General features: G+C 55.0%; 1 protein-coding gene and 1 long non-coding RNA gene across 2 annotated transcripts in view; one reads left to right on the top strand and one right to left on the bottom strand.

Annotated features, from left to right (window-relative positions):
• Nucleotides 1–17,556, top strand: part of EPHB1 (EPH receptor B1) — an 80,562-nt gene extending 63,006 nt beyond the window's left edge. The window contains exons 10-17 of the mRNA XM_032119624.1: nucleotides 1,015–1,137; nucleotides 2,154–2,401; nucleotides 2,679–2,894; nucleotides 4,990–5,139; nucleotides 5,652–5,845; nucleotides 6,271–6,426; nucleotides 7,019–8,381; nucleotides 17,214–17,556. Coding sequence (XP_031975515.1) covers nucleotides 1,015–1,137; nucleotides 2,154–2,401; nucleotides 2,679–2,894; nucleotides 4,990–5,139; nucleotides 5,652–5,845; nucleotides 6,271–6,426; nucleotides 7,019–7,127 — 1,196 coding nt within the window. The 3' untranslated portion in view covers nucleotides 7,128–8,381; nucleotides 17,214–17,556. The remainder of the gene's footprint in view (nucleotides 1–1,014; nucleotides 1,138–2,153; nucleotides 2,402–2,678; nucleotides 2,895–4,989; nucleotides 5,140–5,651; nucleotides 5,846–6,270; nucleotides 6,427–7,018; nucleotides 8,382–17,213) is intronic.
• Nucleotides 16,356–18,106, bottom strand: LOC116448744. Its single transcript, XR_004242098.1, has 2 exons — nucleotides 17,691–18,106; nucleotides 16,356–16,700 (listed from the first exon to the last, which is right to left on the bottom strand). It is a non-coding gene; the product is annotated as an uncharacterized LOC116448744 (long non-coding RNA).
• Between the last annotated feature and the right edge of the window lie 466 nt (nucleotides 18,107–18,572).

The raw sequence follows: 18,572 nt of genomic DNA, 5'->3' as shown, positions 1-18,572 counted from the left end.
CCAGGCAGTGATGTCCCTCCTGGTCTCCACCAGAGATGACCTTGAGGGGCTGCTGTGCCATCCATGGTCCCCTTTTTGTGTGAGAAATGGCACAGGAAGCTGACCCCCGCCCAGGGGGACACCACAGCCCCTTGTAGGTCCCTTTTGGGTGGTGGTACAACACCGGTGTCCCGCTGAGCCCTGTGACCTCACCGTGCCCCACCACCATGCCCCTTGGCAGCTCCGCAAGCCCCCGGCATCCAAACTCGATGTCTGCAACCCCATTTGGGAAGTCTGGGGAGCTGGTTTTGCTTTTTCCCCCTTGGAAAGGGGCAAGAGCCCACTTTGTGTGTGTCCCTGCAGCGTGGCCAGATCCTGCTACCACGCGTTGCCCCGGGTGAGGGACCTCCCGCGTGTCCCGGCGTCCAGCCAAGCCGTATTTCACGGATCCATCCAGCTTGTTGGTTATAATTGCTGCACTCTGTCAATTTAGTAGCCGCCACAAAGCCATCAGAGGCCTTTTTGGGTAAATAAATATTTCTTCACTAAGGCGTGGAGCCTCATAAAGCCTTCACCGTAAAGCCGGTGCGCTGTAGTTCAGGTCTGTAACTGCTCCCGTTGCCGGGGAGGAGGAAGAGGAAGGAGAATGGTGGAGGAGAGGAGGGCAGAGAGGGAGAGGAGGAGGTTCAGGGGAGATCTGGGTGAATTGGTGGCCCAAAGAGGATGAGAAGGGTCTGTGAAGGTGAGCACAGTGATAGCAGCCACTTAGTGGAGAGTGTGAGGACAGAAGGGTCTCCAGTCCTTGGCCATGGTACACCTGTTCTTGGTTTTCCAGGCTGCCCAGAGACTGTGGAGATGCCCCATCCCTGGCATTGTTCAAGGCCAGGTTGGGTGGGGCTTGAAGCAAACTGGTTTAGTGGAAGGTGTCCCTGCTCATGGGGGTACTTTGAGCTCCTTCCAACCCAAACAACTCTATTAACTCTGTTTCTGTAATTGTCTCCCTTCTGCTGTTGTCCCTGTTGTCCCTGTAACAAGGGTCTCCGGGGATGAAGATCTACATCGACCCCTTCACCTACGAGGACCCCAACGAAGCCGTCCGAGAGTTCGCCAAGGAGATCGATGTGTCCTTTGTGAAGATTGAAGAAGTCATTGGGGCAGGTGGGTCTCTCTGTCTCCTGCTGCCCATCCTTCTCTGCCCTCTCTGCTGCTCTTGTGTGGCCGGGCACCCACCTGGAGCAGCTCTGTGGGGGAACACACATGGTCCTTCACCTGGAAGCCCTCAATGAAGCCTTGAAACATCAAGCTTTCCTGGGTTTGTGAGGGGCTAGGGTGGACACGAGGTTGTTTTATGCTCTCAAAGTTCCTCTGAGGTGGGAAAGGCTCCAGGAATGTATTCACTGGCTGACCACGGGGCTTCTTGGGATTTCCCATGTGGCTTTTCCATGAGATAACAAGAAAGGCCCGATCTCACTGTAGTCTGTGCCATATTCCCATATGTGTGTGTAGATACACATATGTGCATGTGTGTGTGTGTGATCTGTGCTGTTCTATTGCCATTTTTAAATAACTGTGTCATACTCATAGAGGAGAAAGTGAGAAGCCGGGGAGGGGAAGCTGTGAGGAAGCAATGAGTCAGTTTGGTTGGGATCAGGTTCAGTGATGTATCACTGCTCGTCAAGGCAAAGTGGCTGCAAAAGTGGCTTAAATGTAATCCCTCCACAGGCAAATCTGGCTTTGGTGAAGTGAAAGCTGTCCTGCTTTCTCTGTATTTTAAATCAGAGAGCAGCAATGTAAACAGCCCAATTATTTCCCACCCCAAGATAAGTGATGTGCAGAAAGGCAGCCGAGATTGTCAATGCTGACACTTGGTATTTGAGGTAGTTCTTAAATGTTGATGCACTTTCCCTGCAAATCTCCTTGTGGGGGTTTGCACAGGCGGCTGCAGCCTCTGCCTGTGTCTGTCACCTTGGAGAAGGTTGCAAACCTAAACATGTCCCCAGCAGCAGACATTGGCCCTTTGAAAGAGGACAAGTGGGCTGGGCAAGGCCCCCTTGCTCTTTGCAATGTTTAGTGTGGAGGAGGAGGTGGTAGCTCTGGCGTGGATTGATCAAAGGTTGGACTCAGTGATCTTGGAGGTCTTTTCCAACCGAAATGATTCCATCTTGTGCTCGCAGGGGAGTTTGGAGAGGTGTATAAAGGGCGCCTGAAGTTGCCAGGCAAGCGGGAGATCTACGTGGCCATCAAGACGCTCAAGGCCGGCTACTCGGAGAAGCAGCGCCGGGATTTCCTGAGCGAGGCCAGCATCATGGGGCAGTTCGACCACCCCAACATCATCCGCCTCGAAGGGGTGGTCACCAAAAGCCGCCCGGTCATGATCATCACAGAGTTCATGGAGAACGGGGCCTTGGACTCCTTCCTGCGGGTGAGGCGAGGCGGGGCCACGTGGGCCGTGGGATTTGGGAATGGGATGTTGGTGTGCTGTTTGTACATCCCAGCCTGTTTGCTTAACTTGGGAGCTGGCTGGAGTGTGCCATACATCTCGAAAATGTGTGCTTTGGGGTGGTTGCCTCTGCTTTAAGCAGGCAGGGCAGCTGGAGTCCTCTGGGGAGGTGCAGCATCCTCCTGAGGTCGGGGTGAGTGGCCCTGGTGCTACTGTGGGGTCTGCATGTTCACCCAGTGCCTGCTCTTTCTGGTCGCAGCAAAACGATGGTCAGTTCACAGTGATCCAGCTGGTGGGAATGCTCAGAGGGATTGCTGCTGGGATGAAGTACCTGGCAGAGATGAATTATGTGCATCGAGATCTGGCTGCCAGGAACATCCTGGTCAACAGCAACCTGGTGTGCAAAGTGTCCGACTTCGGCCTCTCGCGCTACCTGCAGGACGACACGTCTGACCCCACCTACACCAGCTCCTTGGTAGGTACCTCCCACAGGATGTTCTCCTCCCTGGCATTCCCTGTGCCCTGCACCTGCTGAACCTGGCAGAAGGGTGCTGGATGTACAGTCTGGCATGGGTGGGAGCACCTCATGAGCGTTCCCACCACATAGGTTCATGATCCAGAGGTCCTGGCTGTGGTTTCCACAAATTATCCTCTTTTCCCTCCTTTCTCTTCCTCCTTTTTAGAAGTGTTCCAGCTCCCTCCTCCCTTAAGCACCTTTCTGCCTTCTGCAGTTTCCAGATAAGGCTCTTCCCTCTCCTCTGTGGAGGAAAGGTGCACAGAGGAGTCCCTGGAGAGACAGGAAGGGGAGGCAGGGAGATCACAGCAACTCCTGGTGTTTTAACTCCCCTTCCCCCAGTGTTCCAGGTCTGGTTTGCTTTTCCCTGCTGGAAACTTGTTCCAAGCATAAATTAAAGAGACAAGCCTAACGGGAGCTCTGCCATTCCCCAGCCACCCTTCTCTTCCTTGATTAACTCATTTGTAGGTAATGGCAGCTCTGTTCTCCCCCTGCTCCTGGCTACCCCAGGGGACCCCCAGCTCCCCAGCATGGCCACTGTCCTGCTTGTGAGCCCCTGAGAGGTGTTCAGGATGGTCAGAGGGGAAAGGGATGAGCAACTCGCTGGCCTCATCTAATGGATTAATCAGAAGAGCGTGCAGTGGGTGCCGGCACGAGGCTGCACCAGCTCCTGCCAAAGCAGTTCCTCGGGCTGCTGGGCTGTGCCCAGGTGCCAGGGCTGGCTCCTGCTGCCAAAATGGGAAAGCCAGGGACATGCCTTTAAGGCTGACTCAATGTTTTGGCCCAGTTGCAGCCCCTCACTGTCCCTCCCCTGCTCAATGGGATGTTCCTGTCCCCCCGGTACCTGCCCCGCTCCCTGCCCAGACCCTTCCAGCAGGCAGCAGCCTTTGAGCAGACACCCAGCTTTTATTTTTCCTTCAAATACCCCAGCGGTAGCTGCTGAGATGAGGCATGAATTAGTCTTTTCCCCACCTTCAGAGATAAAAAGAGATTATCTCATCTGTGTTTTTATTTAATTTAGGCCATAATAGATCTCCCCGGCAGCTGGGAAGTGATGCTGTGCCTGCGATTGCATCACTCTGCCTCCCACAGCAGTCTTTTCGCTCTGGGGAAAAGGCAGGAAAAACAACCTAGCAGTTAATTTCTCCATTTGTAGTTAGTCAAATCAAATTTTTTGCCATTCATCCTTCAAGAGCAGCTGACGCGTCCTCGGAAAGGCTACGGAAAACGATTGTGCTAAACGATTTACAGAGCAGTCCTGCCCCCAGAAAATTCCCGTGCGTGTCTGTGGTTTTCCTTATCCCTTGGCTTTTTTTGTGGTTATTTGATGGAGCTTTTCCAGGGAGCAATCCCTCTGTGCGTGCTGCCCCTGCTCACATCCCTGCGCCCTTGGCATGGCCTTTGGCCCTGCAACCTGCCCTGGCTTGGCGGGGTGGCTTGAGATGCTGAGCCTGATTTTGAGCCTTTGGGAGAAATGAGGAGCTCTCTGCCAAAGGCACTTTCCTACATCAGTGCTTTCCATTGGGTTTTAAAGGTGTTTTTCTTTTTGCCTTCTACTCCAAAAGCAGGGCTGGAAGGATCTTCTGGCAGCTGTGGGAGCTCAGATAAATCTGTAGAGGATGCTTTCAGTTCAGCCGTGTTTCTGTTGAAGGCTGAGGGATGGGGATGCCTGTGGCTCCTTACCTGTGACGAGCACTAGCCCAGTCATGCTTAGCCTTGTCACCTAGTGACTCCCTGGCAAGGGGCCTGGGGGACAGGCCACTGATGTGCTGGGTCCTGCTGGAGTGGGGTGGTGTCAGTCAGTGGGGTAAATCCTTGGCTAAACCCATTTGTTTTGTTCAGCTAAGCCCTTTTGGGCAGGTACAAGATACGTTCATGGAGTTGTTTATGGCTCCTGCCTCCTCATCCCATTGGGTGCCACCTGCCCACTCCTTGATGGGGTCCCCAGGGACCCATGGTTTGGGGTGTGTGGGATGACCCCACAACTGTGGCTTGTGGGCATCCAGCCTCCTCTACCTAGGGAGACATTTCTCAGCTGAAGTCCCTTTTTCTGTAGGGGGGGAAGATCCCTGTCAGGTGGACGGCGCCGGAGGCCATCGCCTACCGCAAGTTCACCTCGGCCAGCGACGTCTGGAGCTACGGCATCGTCATGTGGGAGGTGATGTCGTTCGGGGAGAGGCCCTACTGGGACATGTCCAACCAAGACGTAAGCACTGGGAGTCATCCACACCGCTCTGGGGGCCAGGGGGTGCTCATTCCCAAAAGAAATCCCTGCCTGAAGGGCTCTCTGCTCCTTCCAGGAGCCTTGGGAGCACTTGGTTTGGAGATGAAACAGGCTGGTGAGCAAGGAGGGAAATTGGGAAGAAAAGCCAGTGGGCTGGTAATTGGACTTCAGCAAGCTGCAGGGCCTTTGAAAATGTTCAGAGGGTTTACAAGCAGGGAAGGAGCTTTGGAAGTGTGACTGCTGTACTCCGGCGAGATCCGCCGAGATAATGAGTGGCAGCTCTCTGCTGGGAGGAACTGCAGCCGCGGAGCATCAGAGCGGAGATTAACCTCGCGGAGCCCCCGGCTCCTCCCGCTCCCTTGGCTGCTGATCAGCTGGGCTGGCCGTGCCTTCCCGGCTGCCTGCAGCCCCTCTGCCTGCACAGGCAGCTCAGGGAGCCTCCCGAGTCCCTCATCCACTTTCCCCCTCACTCATCCGTCCTCATCCATCCTCAGGTCATCAATGCCATCGAGCAGGACTACCGGCTCCCGCCGCCCATGGACTGCCCGGCCGCCCTGCACCAGCTGATGCTGGACTGCTGGCAGAAGGACCGCAACACCCGCCCGCGCTTCACCGAGATCGTCAACACCCTGGACAAAATGATCCGCAACCCGGCAAGCCTCAAAACTGTGGCGACCATCACCGCTGTGTGAGTGCTCCCTGTCACCATCCCACGCCGTGGGGAAAGGCTCCCCGAGCGGCTCGAGAATCCATAAATCCTTAGGCGGGGGCGGGGGGGGGTTCTGTATTTGCTCTGCCTGACAGTCAGACAAAGAACATGCAGTTTTCAGCCAAGCAACAGCAATAATTCTTTGCTATTGATTCTTTGTGGCGTGTGACCATTTGGGTGCGGTGGCTGCTCTGCCCACGCCTCATCCCGGTGGCTCCCGCAGCTGGAATCCAACGTGCGGGCTTGCAGAGCACTGCTTGGCACAGCGGTATTCCCATGGGACACGCCTTCCTCATGGCCTCCCATGGGTGTGTGCTGGGGGGAGCACAGGGGTGCCAGGGGTGGGCTGGGCAGTGTGTCCCTATGCTGGCTGGGCTCGTCCCCAGCAGTGTGTCCTGTTTCAGGCCTTCTCAGCCCCTCCTCGACCGCTCCATCCCCGACTTCACTGCCTTTACCTCAGTAGACGACTGGCTGAGTGCTGTGAAGATGAGCCAGTACCGGGACAGCTTCCTGACCGCTGGCTTCACCTCCCTGCAGCTGGTGGCCCAGATGACGTCCGAGTGAGTTGGCCGTGCCAGGGCCGCCTGAAAGCGGGGTGCTGCCCAGTTGGGGAGGTGGGGAGGTCAGTTCAGGGCAAAGGACAGGTGTGAGCCTCCCTCACACTGGTCACCCAGAGTCTGGAGGAGGCCACAGTCACCAGCTGGGGGTCAACGTGTGGGTGTCTCCCTGCTTTCAGACCCAGTGATGCTCGCAGGGCCGTGTTTGGGCTCTGTGGATGTTCCAGCTGAGCTTACATCCCTCACCTCCCTTAGCAACAGCAAAACAGGTTCACCACCTGAACAGAGCGGTGTCCCCCAGGACACCTCGTGGGATGTTCAGGCTGGATATCAGGAAAGGTTCTTCCCCCAGAGGGTGCTGGGCACTGCCCAGGCTCCCCAGGGAATGGGCACGGCCCCGAGGCTGCCAGAGCTCCAGGAGCATTTGGACAGCGCTGCCAGGGATGCCCAGGGTGGGGTTGTTGGGGTGTCTGTGCAGGGCCTGGGGCTGGACTCTGATCCTCGTGGATCCTTTCCAACTCAGCCTATTCCGTGATTCTGTGGAGGAAATTCAACTGCCCATTGACCTTCCTCTGTCTGTCTGTCTGTCTTCCAGAGACCTCCTGAGAATAGGGGTGACTTTGGCTGGGCACCAGAAGAAGATCCTGAACAGCGTCCAGTCCATGCGAGTACAGATGAGCCAGTCTCCGACCTCGATGGCATGACGTCCCTTGTCCCACGGGGAGGGGCCGGGGAGGGCGCGCAGCGGAGGGCAGAGGTGGGAGGGGAGGAACTGAGGCGGGGCAGTGCTGGGACAGGAGCTGCCGCTGCCTGGGGACTGCGACCGCAGCCACAGGACGTTCCTGGGACTCACCTCTGACTGGTGACTTCCGTTCCTCACCAACAGAAGCACACTTACCAATGTCATGGGGAACAGCGTATAAATACATATAAATATGTACAAATCATATATTTAAAAAGCAAAGCAAAACAAAAAAAAATCATAAAAAACGATGAAGACAAACCAATGTGCGTTGGGGAAGCAAACCCAAACCCTAGAGACCAGACTCCAATCCTGCCACCAGTGAGCAGTGGTCGAAACTGAGAAGGAGGAAGGGGCTGTTGGGGAAGGGAGAGGCATGAGATGGAGCATCCTGTCCGGAGAAACCACCTTCCTTTTTCTTCTTTTGCCCTCCCTCCCTGCCCTGGCCCTCCCAGCTCACCCCGCTCCCCTCTCTGCTCACGGACTGGGAGGAAGTGTCCTCAGATGTCTCTGCAGCTCCCTGCCATCCCACCCAGGTGCCGCTCCGGCAACTACCAAAGGACTTCGCTGACCACTGCATGGGGGATCCGACTCAATCCAGTTAATGTCTTCATATTGAAGAAGAGATGTACCTTCAATAGAAAACCTTGGGTTTTGGTTTTTTTTTTCTCTTTTGCTTGCATTTTTTTTGCAAAAAGGTAAAAAAGAGGATTAAAAAAAAAAACAAACTCTCCATCCTGGAAAATGGAAAGAGGTGTTCCCATGTGTGTGTGCGCGCTCGTGCGCCTGTGTATGTTGTCAACCTTCCGTGGACTCACTGCTTGTCCGTGACCGAAGACCAGCGCTGAGCCTGCGGCCAGCAGCCGGCCGGTCCCCAGCCCGGGGGGAACAGGGGTTGTGCCCACAGCCCCCAGGGGCGGGAGGCAGCCGGGAAGCACCCGGCGGTGAAGGAAGTGCTCGGCATCCTGCACGTGGGGAGGAGGATGCCAAGGGCCGGCCGGCGCCGCGGGGATGGGACGGGACCGGAGGAGCCGCCGCGTGGCTGTGACGGGGTTGGTGGCTGCTGGAGGAGGAGAGATGCTCTGGGAAATGGACTGCTCAGGCCTCCAGGGCCTCGGTGATGTCTGGAAGATGGCTATGGAGGACTTTTTCCCCCATCTTGTGGACCTAAGGATTTTGATATTGATTTATGGACTTAGGTTTCATGGCTTCAGAGGTAGGTCCGAGTGTTTTGTGTGTCTCTGTCCATCCGTCCATCCTGCTCTGTATTTTTCTGCTCTTCTTTATAGCCTCTCCCAGCGGATGTTTCCCCGTATTTAATTTGATCTTTATTTTTTTTTTTTTTGGTTCCTCCATTGGTCTCCTAGGCAAATTGATCTGGTTAAAATTGCCCGACACGTGTCAGTGTTTACCCAGAATATTGTAAGGCTGGGCCATCTGACTTCCCCCCGCGGATCGCGCCGGGAGTGTATAAAACGAATGAACTCTTAATAAGGCTTTTACTTAGAGGGCTGTGTGCGAGTTGCAGTGATCCATCACTGTGCTGGCACCCGCGTGGTGGGGGAGCGCTGGCACGGGCTGGCCGTGGCTGTGCCTCGGGGGCTGCAGGTGCCAGCTGCGATTTGGTGGCGCGGTGGCTCACGCGTACATGGAGACCCTCTCATTCACCTTCCATCCTCCTCGCTCTTCCATCCCCACCGTGGCAATGCTCCACGTCTGCTAGCGCCATGGGGGTGTCCTGCATCCATCCATGTCCTGGGGGTGTTCCTGAGCCACAGGGATGCCCCATATCTGGCTGTGTTACAGGGGCTGCTTTACTTCTCAGCCCACGTCTGTCTGTGCTGCAGTGATGCCCTGTGTCCATCACTGCCTTGAGGATGGCTCACGCCCACCTGGGCTCTGGGTTTTCCCCATGTCTGTCCTTGCCATGGGGCTGCCCACATCCAGCTACACCATGGGATTGCTCCACGTCCATCTGCCCCATCGTATTCCCATCTATGCCTGGAGATGCCTCACCAGATTTGCTTGCTGCCCCTGAGCACAAGGGGACAAGCCTGTGCTCTGCCTGCTGCCAGCACCTGTCCACATGTCCTGGGTGGGAGCACTGTCCCTCCTGTGTTGGGGCTGTCAGGGTGCTCTGTGGCTGGGGGGACCCCCGTGTATCCCGTGAGGAGCACGTGCTCAGTTCGTGGTGGTTTGTGAGGAACACGTTCATTGGGTCGTGCTCATGGTCCATCACCAGCAGCAGGTGAAGGACCCTTTGGGGTGCACTTTCCACCTCCAGTTCTTTTTCTTGCATTGCCCAAGGCAGATGACCCGTGCTCTGCCGAAGAAGAAGGGGAAGTAACAAGATGCAGGAATGAGCTTGTTTCAATTCACTGAACTCCCCCCAGAGAAAGAGGCAGAGAAAAACACCCCTTGTTTACAACAGCAGGGACTGCTCCTCATCCTGTCTGATAGACGATTGCTAATACCTCTCGGGATGCCGGCGGCCCAAATCTATATTCCGGGATGTTGTCACACGGAACACAACATGCAGATGGAGCGGGCGCCGCGCATGCTAATGCGCTGCCCCGCCACATTGGTATTCGCCGCTGCTGAAGGGTCCTTTGTGGGGTTTTTTTATGATTTCTCTTTTATGAGAAGGAAGCTAAAGGTGTTTAAAGGAACGAGTGACAGCCACAGAGGCTAAATATCAATAGTGCGCCTTCACGGCTCCCCTGCCGCTGTCGCCGGCCCCGCGAGCACCTGTGAAGCAGCTGCTGCTGCCTGCTCGGTGCTGTCCCTGCCCTGCCACACCACAGCAACCCTGCTTTAATGTAAACCCTTCAGTGCAGAACCACGGTCATAGGGTGAGAATGGATCTCTGAGATCATCGAGTCCAACCTGTGACTGATCCCCACCATGTCAGCCAGTCCAGAGAACCGAGTGCCATGCCCAGCGCTCCTTGAACACCTCCAAGGATTGGGATTCCACCACCTCCCTGGGCAACCCATTCCAATGTTTAACCACTCCTTCAGTGAAGAAATTCTTCCTGGTGTCCAACTTGAACCTCCCCTGGTGCACCTTGAGGCCATTTCATCGTGAATGTGAAATGTGAAACATTCAGACCTGCCCATCCCACCCAGCAGACCAGGTGCCCCTGAGGGATCAAACAGGCTGTCTGGGTGCTCAGGTGCTGTCAGAGATGCCAAGACCATCTTGGCTAATGATGCTCCTTGGCTCTGGGCCACCAGCAGTGCCCCTGGGCATTGCCAGGGCTGGTGGCCTTTCCCTTCTGTTGCTCTTTCCCAGCTGTCCAACATTTGTCTCCTGAGCTGTGTCAGAGCAGATGATTCCCATATCCCTCCACTCCTAACCAGCTGTCCTCACATCTTGGCCTCGTGCTGGGACCTGGACGTGTCCCCTCCAGGATCATGCAAGAGTCCAGCAGCAGATTGGTGGTGCTCAGGGCTGAGCAAAGAGATTGCAGGTGGGCTCAACCAAACCCCTGCAGCAAAGAGGCATCATGGGCCGAGGGAGTTGCTGTCAAGGTGATACTTGAGGGAGGGTCACCAGGGGCCACCTGTTCTCTTGCCTTTCAATAAAAGTCATTTCATCCAAACCAGAAGATTTCACCATCAATCTGTTAGTGGAAAACAACGGGGCAAGTCCAAACCAGCCATGTTTGGGTTTTGTTTTTTATTGAAAAAAACCAGCATAAAAATTTCAGATGACTTCTGACAGACCATTTTGTTTCTTTAGAGGCCTTTCCTCCGAGTAAAATCAGTTTTCCAAACTGTGAAGCCTTTCTGTGTGGAAGTGACAGTGCTGTCCCTGCCTGGCCATGGCAGCAGCGTTGTGTTTGACCTGCTCCTCCTTTTCCTTCATCAGATGCCAAGGAAGAGGCTCTCACCTTGACTTGGGTGGTGCCTCTCTGATGCTGCCCTGTTGCTCCTGCTCCAGCGGGAGCCTCTTCCTTGGTCTAAAGATGAACACTGCGATTTCACGTCTTTGGATCCACACTGGTTGGTGTTGGACTTCCTTTCTTTGATCCCAGAGGAGAAGGGATGGCTCAGAAACTGTTTTCTCCCTGCAGAGTTTTGGTTTAAAGGGAAGAAAAAGGAGTGTTGGATCAAAGAGGACCAACTGCACTGGCCTTCCCTCTGGGCTGGGCTCCGTCCATCACACAGGGTCCTGGTGGGTTCCTGTGCCATGTGGAAGGGTGGGTGATGCCTTTTTCTGGTCTTAAAATCAAGAGTCATGCACGGTTAGAAGGGAAAAAGGGATTTTACCTTGGTATTTATTTTAAGAATCCTTAGGTGCACACGTCCAGGTCGAATGCACCCCGCAAAATGCCCACCCCAAAAAGATTGGGTATAACATTATAGGTGTTACTAATTAGCAGATCTATCAAAGATTCCCCAATGAGAGGCTTGAGTGAGCCCCCCTCCCCAAGGAGCCTTCCCCTGGATGGTTCTATCTTGGTTTACAGAATGTGTTCTGGAGAGGACCTTGGGCTCTGGGGCACACTGATCCCTAACTACAAAGCTTCTAAAATGTTGAGTCTCTCAGCTTGACAAACAAGTCCAAGAATGGAGGGAAAAAGCACTGAGAATACAGAAGTTGTAAAAAGGTATAACGGGTATAAAAGAAAAGGCAAAAATCTTCATGGCATCACTGGGAGATGCCCATTGCTGGTGAACCCCACTGGGTTGGATCCTGACCCTCGCCACTGCTCATGGGTGAAGCTCAGTCACGGTGCCTTGCTCCTTTGGCTGCATCCCACATGAATATCCAGACATGGATGTGGCTGCTCGCCCGGGTGAGCCCACCTCGCCCTCGCCCCTGATCCTGGCCTTTCACTCTGCACTCTGCAGTCGTCAGCTCCCTCTCTCCATTTCTATGGCAACTGTAAAAACCTCAGCCCTTTTGTGTCTTTTTTAGAGTTTTCTTTTTGTGTGTGTCTGGGCTGGCTTTGTCCTTTTTGCATAGAGCATTAAATCAAAAAAGGAACTTTTGGCTACCAAACCCCTGCTTTGAGCTTGGCCCTAGGTCTTGTGTGAGAATCAGTGGGCGAGATCCTCACAACTGGACTGGGTGTTGCCAAGTGGCTGTTACTTCCCTCATCCCCCAAAAATCCCCATTTGCAATTCAGCTGCATCGTTCTTCTCTGGGCCTTTTCCATGCTTTTTCCACAGCCCCATCCCTGGGTGTGATGGAGGAGCAGCAGGTTTCTCAATGGCAGTAATTAGAAGGAGATGGGGTGCCTCTGCCGAGGAAGGTGAACCCAAGCCCCTCGCACATCCGAGGCTTGAACATGGAAGAAGAGCGTGTATTAATGGCATAATTATGTGCCTCTTTCCAGAAAAAAAAAAAAAGGAATGTATTTTATGCCATTTAATGACCTTCAAATTAACAGTTCTTTGAAAGCACTTATGTATATTTAATTTTAAATGTTGCTGCAAGTCAAAGCAGGGCTTGCGATGAAAACAGCAGGCAGCCGGTTTTTAAATAAGAGTGATCTCAAACCATTACTTCTGAGCCTGCCAGCTTTTGGTGCCTCTAATGCTCCTTTGCCAAGGAGAAACCACGGCTGTCCTTCCCCCTGCGCCCCTTGTGCCAGCCTGAGTCCCATGGGATCTCTGCTGCTCTCTGCTTTGATTCAGAGAGAGGGAAGGGTTGGCTTGCGGTTGGGTTGCAGAATCTCGTCAGTAAGTTTGCCTGCATCCCAAGGACATCTCTGTGGGAACATCCCAGCTGGCCCATGGTCTGGGAGAAATCATTGGGCATTGCCTAGGACAGGTTTTTCTGCCCTGCCATCAGCCCTTGCTGTTGTTCTGCGGTGGGGACAGACACGTTTCCCTTCGTTAAGGTCTGAATTAAGGCTTTTGCCTCTGATCCATAAAAACTGCCGATATATCTGAGCCACTCTGTGTTCACTTGGAAATCGTTACTCTTAAACATTGAATTTGAGTTAAAAAAAAAAAAGGATCAATCAGCTTCTGAGGTGAGGAATGGATTTACAGACCCAGAAGTGTTCTGTCGCTCCAAGGCCACCCGTCCTCCTTGTACTGCTGGGAAAGGGTGGGGGCCAGGGAGTCACATCCAGCTCCAGCACTCAGCCAGTGCTGCTCGTCCCTGCTGCCCCAATCTCCCCGCTGCGGGAGGGGCTGCAGGGGATTTCACATTCCAGTCATCGTCTGCTGTGATGCCTCTTCCATGAAGGATCCCGCCAGGGTGGATAGTGATCCAATACTTGGATCATTCCCAGTGAGTCTCCTCAGGATTTTGGAAGCGCCAGAAACTTCTCGAGTGATGACGGAGGAGAAGCCAAGTCCACACTGACGGGACTCCTGTGGCGAGTTGTTTCACCCCATCAGTGATTTCTTTGCTGCTCCTGTTTTGGCGTATATTTTTGATATTTTTGGTGTGTTGGAGGGGTCCTTTGGGATCATCTTGGATCATCAACCCTCCTGCCACGGGGGAATGGCTCTGCCTGTCCCAGCTGAGCTCAATCTCCTCCAAAGCCTGTCTGGGAGGAGTGAGAGCTGCTGCTGGGTTGTGCTCTCCCATTTTTGATGTCCTCAGGGTTTGGCTCTGTGTCTCAGGGGAGATCTGCTGGCTCATGTCCCTCACCGGGGGGTTTGACATGGGAAGAGGAGCTGCTCCAATCAGGAGAGGGCCTCCCTGCTCTGCTTTGCCTGGCAGGAAGAGATGTGAGGTGGGAACCATGAACATCCATGGCAGTAAAAGTGGTGTCTGGGTTCCCGTCAGAGCAGCAGATCGGTGCTGGGGAGGGGAGTGCACCCGTCTTGGTGACCATGGTGCCCTTCACCTGCACCTTTTGGGGTTGTCAGAGCTGCTGGCACTCTGGATGGTGACCCAGGGCTGTCCCTTTTGTCTGGCTGTCCTCCACGGACCAGTACTGTGAGTACCTCTCCAGCCTGGGCATAGCTGCCCCCTTCCCCCATCTGCGTCCGAGCATCGCTGCTGCTTCAGCTCTCCTTCCTCTGGCCATTGGATGTTAAACAGCCTGGCTGTCCCACCCTGCTCGTTGCTCTGCTGTGGTGGCTGCTCTGGGGACATCTCGGGGTCCCTGTGGATGCCAACACATGGACAGCTGCACTGCAGGGGACACAACCGCGGAGGGGGTGGCCGCGCCAGTGGCAGAGGCAGGATGGTGTTGAGGTCTGCTGGCCTGTCTCTGGAGGGAAGTGCTGGAGGAGGTTAATCTGAACAAACCAGCCTAGTGAATTTTAAGTGGATTAGATGAACTCTGCTCCTTCCCCGAACACAGACAGCACCCTTTTGGGGCAGATGTGGGAGTGGATTAGGCAAAAATCTCCTTAAGGCTGTGTTAATTCTAGATAAGTGTAGGGGGATTAACGCCCATCCACTTAAAAAAATTAATTGGAGTGAACTTTTCTCTGTGTTCCCAAGTAAACAAGGCTCGGCAGCTTTCCCCATCCAGCAGCTGGGCCGTGCCTTTCCCTCCTCCGCTCTCTCATCCCCTCACGTTGTGCACGAGCTGCCATCGTGGTGGGGGAACCTGCTCCTCTCTGATTATCCTCAGGGGCCTCATTAGGTGATTGAACCTTTGTGTGAAGGCAGGGAGAGAGGGCAGGAAAATTATGGTCACCATCAGTGCAATTATCAATGCTAATTAGTGCCAAGCAGGACTGACAGCGGGAGGTGCAGCCCATGCCAAGTGTTGTCTGAGGAGCCAGGTGAGCCTCACATGGCACCCTCGTGGGGGCTTCCATGGACAGGCAGATGTGGAACAGAGTGGCTGGTTTACTTATTTTTCCCCACCACGTTTTGGGTGAACTCTTCAGATTCCCCAGCCTAAATATTTGGGAGCCAGCCAGAGGCTGCTGTGGTCAGGGACTCAGGCTGGGGTCAGTGCCTGGGTGGCAGTGCCATGTCATGATCCTGATGGTGCCTGGGTGGGGATGTGGCTCTGGGAGGCCCCAGGGAAAAGGGGGTGAGGTGTGACTCCCTTTGCAGAGGGTTTGGAAATGGGCCTGTGCTCAGGGATACAGGGATTGCAGGATGCAGGGATGGCTTTGGGTCACTCCCAGGGCCGCCTCCATCCTTCCCCGTTCCCGCCAGCTGCTCCCTTTTTCCATGGCATCACACGGGCACGGCAGCTGCGTTTGCAGTGCCACCCATCCGATTATTTTGGGTATTTGCAGTTCTGCCCATTCCCGTGAGTGTGGAAAAGGAGAGCGCCCCGGGGCTGACACGGTGCCCGCATCCCAGGCGCGCTGCTCGGTAACTCCTTCCCTCGTGGGACGCCTTCTCATCACAAACGTGGCCTTTGGATCGCTGCTTGTGTCACGCCAGCCCTCGGGGGCTGAGATCAAAGCCCTCCGCCCGCCTCGCAGGGGTTCCCACGCCGGCGGTCCGGGAGGAGGAGGAGGAGGGATGAGGGATGAGGGATGAGGGGGTGACTCGGTGGCTGCGTACCTGGGGATGAGCTGCGCTGCCCGCCCCCATCCTCCTCCAGCTGTTCGTGACCTGTCCCTCGCGTCCCTTGAGATCCATCCTTTGGGGTCGGCCCAAATCATCTTTAGCTGTCCCCGGATCGCTTTTGTCCTGACGGAGGGAAGGGCTGCGCTCGTGTGGCAGGGCTGAGCCGGCAGCCACCGCCGGGAGGGCGCGGGTTCCCCAGGGAAAATAACCCCCAAAGCCTTGTCCCGCTGTGCTGCTGCCGGGCGGGCTGGGGCAGGACGGCTGGAAGAGCTGGGAATGCCGCGGGGGAAGGCGGTGGCGGAGCCGGGAGCAGCGCCCGGGGCCGGAGCCATCGCTCGCGTCCGGCTTTAATGTGGCAGAATCCGGAGCTGATACAAATCGCCGCCACCCCACCTCGATTTGCACCCGTCCCCCGGGCCCGCCCGGCTCAGGCAGCGAGTTCAGCATCGTTCATCGGTTGTGTTTCTGTCACAGCTTTTTTCCAGCTGTTTGGCTGTTCTGGTCCCATCAACGAGAGCTGTGAGACCAAGCCTCCAAGCACGGCAGCGAAAATGGCCCCCTGTGCCCAAGAAATACCCAGCAATGTCTTTTCCCCCACCTGAAGTTCCCTTTTTTTTAAAAGATAATCTCAATTTCTCTTCCCTTTTCTCTACCCCTTTTCCCACCAAACACGACATTACTAAATAAAACTTTCGTTACTACCTGGGTTTGCAAAAGAAAAAAATTATTTCCATTCAGGAGTATGATGAATTTTAATAGGAGTGAAATGTCAGGCACAGCTGGAGTGGGTTTCTGAAAGCATTGGTATGTTTGGAGAGGCACAGGGATGCCCGGCAATAATTAGCCAGTGAGCCCCGGCTTTTTGTGGCCCAGCAAAGGGACCCAGCAGTCAATTGCTTTGTTATTTAATGTGCTGCCTTTATGTTTCCAAGATGCAATTGTATATTAAAAGCATCTTTGCCTCTCCAAAGTGGCTAAATAAAGGGATTTTGCTGCTGTGCGGTACTTCTTGGTTGCAGGGTGTGGAGAAGGTGCTCCTGGGGCTTCTCCTTTGGTTCCCAGCCCTTCTGGTTTCCCCCTGGCAGTGGAGAAAATGGGGATTTTTTGTTACATTGGAAAAAGCGATTTGATGGTGCCTGGTGGTTTGCTCCTGCTTTACCCCGGGGGGGCTCATCTTGCAGTGGGAAGGGGGGGAAGGGCATCTTGGCTCCTGGGGGACACGGAAACCCTCCCGCCTCCAAAATCGCCTCCCAGCCTCCTCTCCCTAAAGCAACTCAGCCTCACAAAGAATTCCATCTCTTCCGTTCCTTCCTTTTCCCCCGAGGAGAAATGGAGAGCTTTCAGTGAAATCATCACTTTTCTGACAGCATATTAATTAATCCCTGCTTTTTGTGGGTTGGTTTTCTTTTGGGTTTTGGGGTTTTTTTGAGAGGCTGTATGTGCTGTAAGAAACCTTTGGGTTTCTCCGGGCGCGGCCCCCGCCGGCTGCAGGACAGGGCTGCGGGGCTGGGGCTCGGCGGGGAAGGACGCGTGGCTCTCGGAGCTCTGGACGTGCCAATTCTCACCCTCTCCTCTCCCTCTTGCCTTGCAGGGGCGTCGAGTTGCAGCGGGGCGGCAGCGCCGGAGAGGGGCCCCCGGGGCCGCTCCCCCTCCTCCCACCGCAGGATGCTCCGGGAGGTCCCGCAGCGCCCCGGTCCCCCCGAGCCGCGGCGTGTCCCGGGCCAGCCCTACCCTGTCCTGTACATAACCAGTGAGATGTCTGTAAAAGATTTCAACCCTTGGAATTTTTTTTTTTTTTTGCTCCCCTCTCCCCTTCCCCCTCCCCTTCTTCCCCAATTTGTTGATTGTGTTGAAATTGTCGCAGTTTGTAACAGTATCTTTCAGAGAATATTGTACTAAAGAGAAAATTGCACTCAATAAAAAGGATGAAATAAGCCTGGTCCCTCGCCTTCCCCTTCCCCGGGGCAGCCTTCCTGCTGCCGGCCTCTCTTCAGCGCGGAGCTGGGGGAGTGTTCGCCATGAATATTCATTTGGGGAACTGGCAGCGCTCCACCGCTCCTTGACTTACCTCGAATGTTGATGTCTATCAGATTTGGCTCCCCGGTTTGTAAATGAAGTGACTTTATTCTTGGCGATCCCTATCGCAGCTTGCTCGCAGCAGAAAAGCCGGGAGAAGGAGTTTTCCTGGCACGGGTGTTGGTGCGGAGCGCGTTTCAAAGCCCTCGTGTGCGATCGCTCAGGGAAGCCGCGCTGGAAGCGCTGGCTGGGATCAAAGCGCCGTCCCTGCTGGCTCCGCGCGTCCCCAGTCCCGCTGGAGCCTGTCCATGCAAAGGCTGATGCTCCTCTTGAGCCTGCTTTCCTTAAGGCTTACTGTAAATGATGGCTGGAAAATGGATTCTTCCTCGTGCATTGGCTGCGCTTGGGCACTTTGTCCTGCTGGGATCAATGACACAGCCCGTCCGGCTCTGCCACACGCGCTCCTGGGGTGGTCCTGTGCAGGACTTGGCCTCCATGGTCCTCGTGGGTCCCTTCCGCCTCAGGCTATTCTGTGATTCTCGGATCCAGGTGATGCTGAGAGCAGCTGGTCCTGCCGGCACTGGGAACATCCTCCGGCCGGCAGCGGGGGCTGAAACGGGGGATAAAGGTTTTGTAAACTGAAAATACACAGCCACCAACGAGATTCTTGGGGTTCGGAAAGAGGAGCTGCTACTGAGAGAGCTCTGGAGGGGGGGTGGGGGTTCCCATGCGCTGGGGTTGTGGGGTGAGCCGTGGGGAGGGAGGCAAGCGGTGCTTCAGCTGTAGGTGGGGCTGGCAGAGCCCTGCGGTCCCTGGCATCCTGTAATTGTCCCACCAGAGGTGGTGTTCATGTGGGGTGTTCTCACAGCTCCCGTCAGGAGATTTCCAAGTCCTTTCTGCTTCTCCAGGGCCATTATAGCTGGGATGTTTTTAC

This window comes from Corvus moneduloides, chromosome 10 (assembly GCF_009650955.1).
Source record: "Corvus moneduloides isolate bCorMon1 chromosome 10, bCorMon1.pri, whole genome shotgun sequence".
In the NCBI taxonomy this organism is placed as follows: Eukaryota; Metazoa; Chordata; class Aves; order Passeriformes; family Corvidae; genus Corvus; species Corvus moneduloides.
Note: the sequence above shows the minus strand (reverse complement) of the source record. Positions and strands in the feature narration are given on the sequence as shown.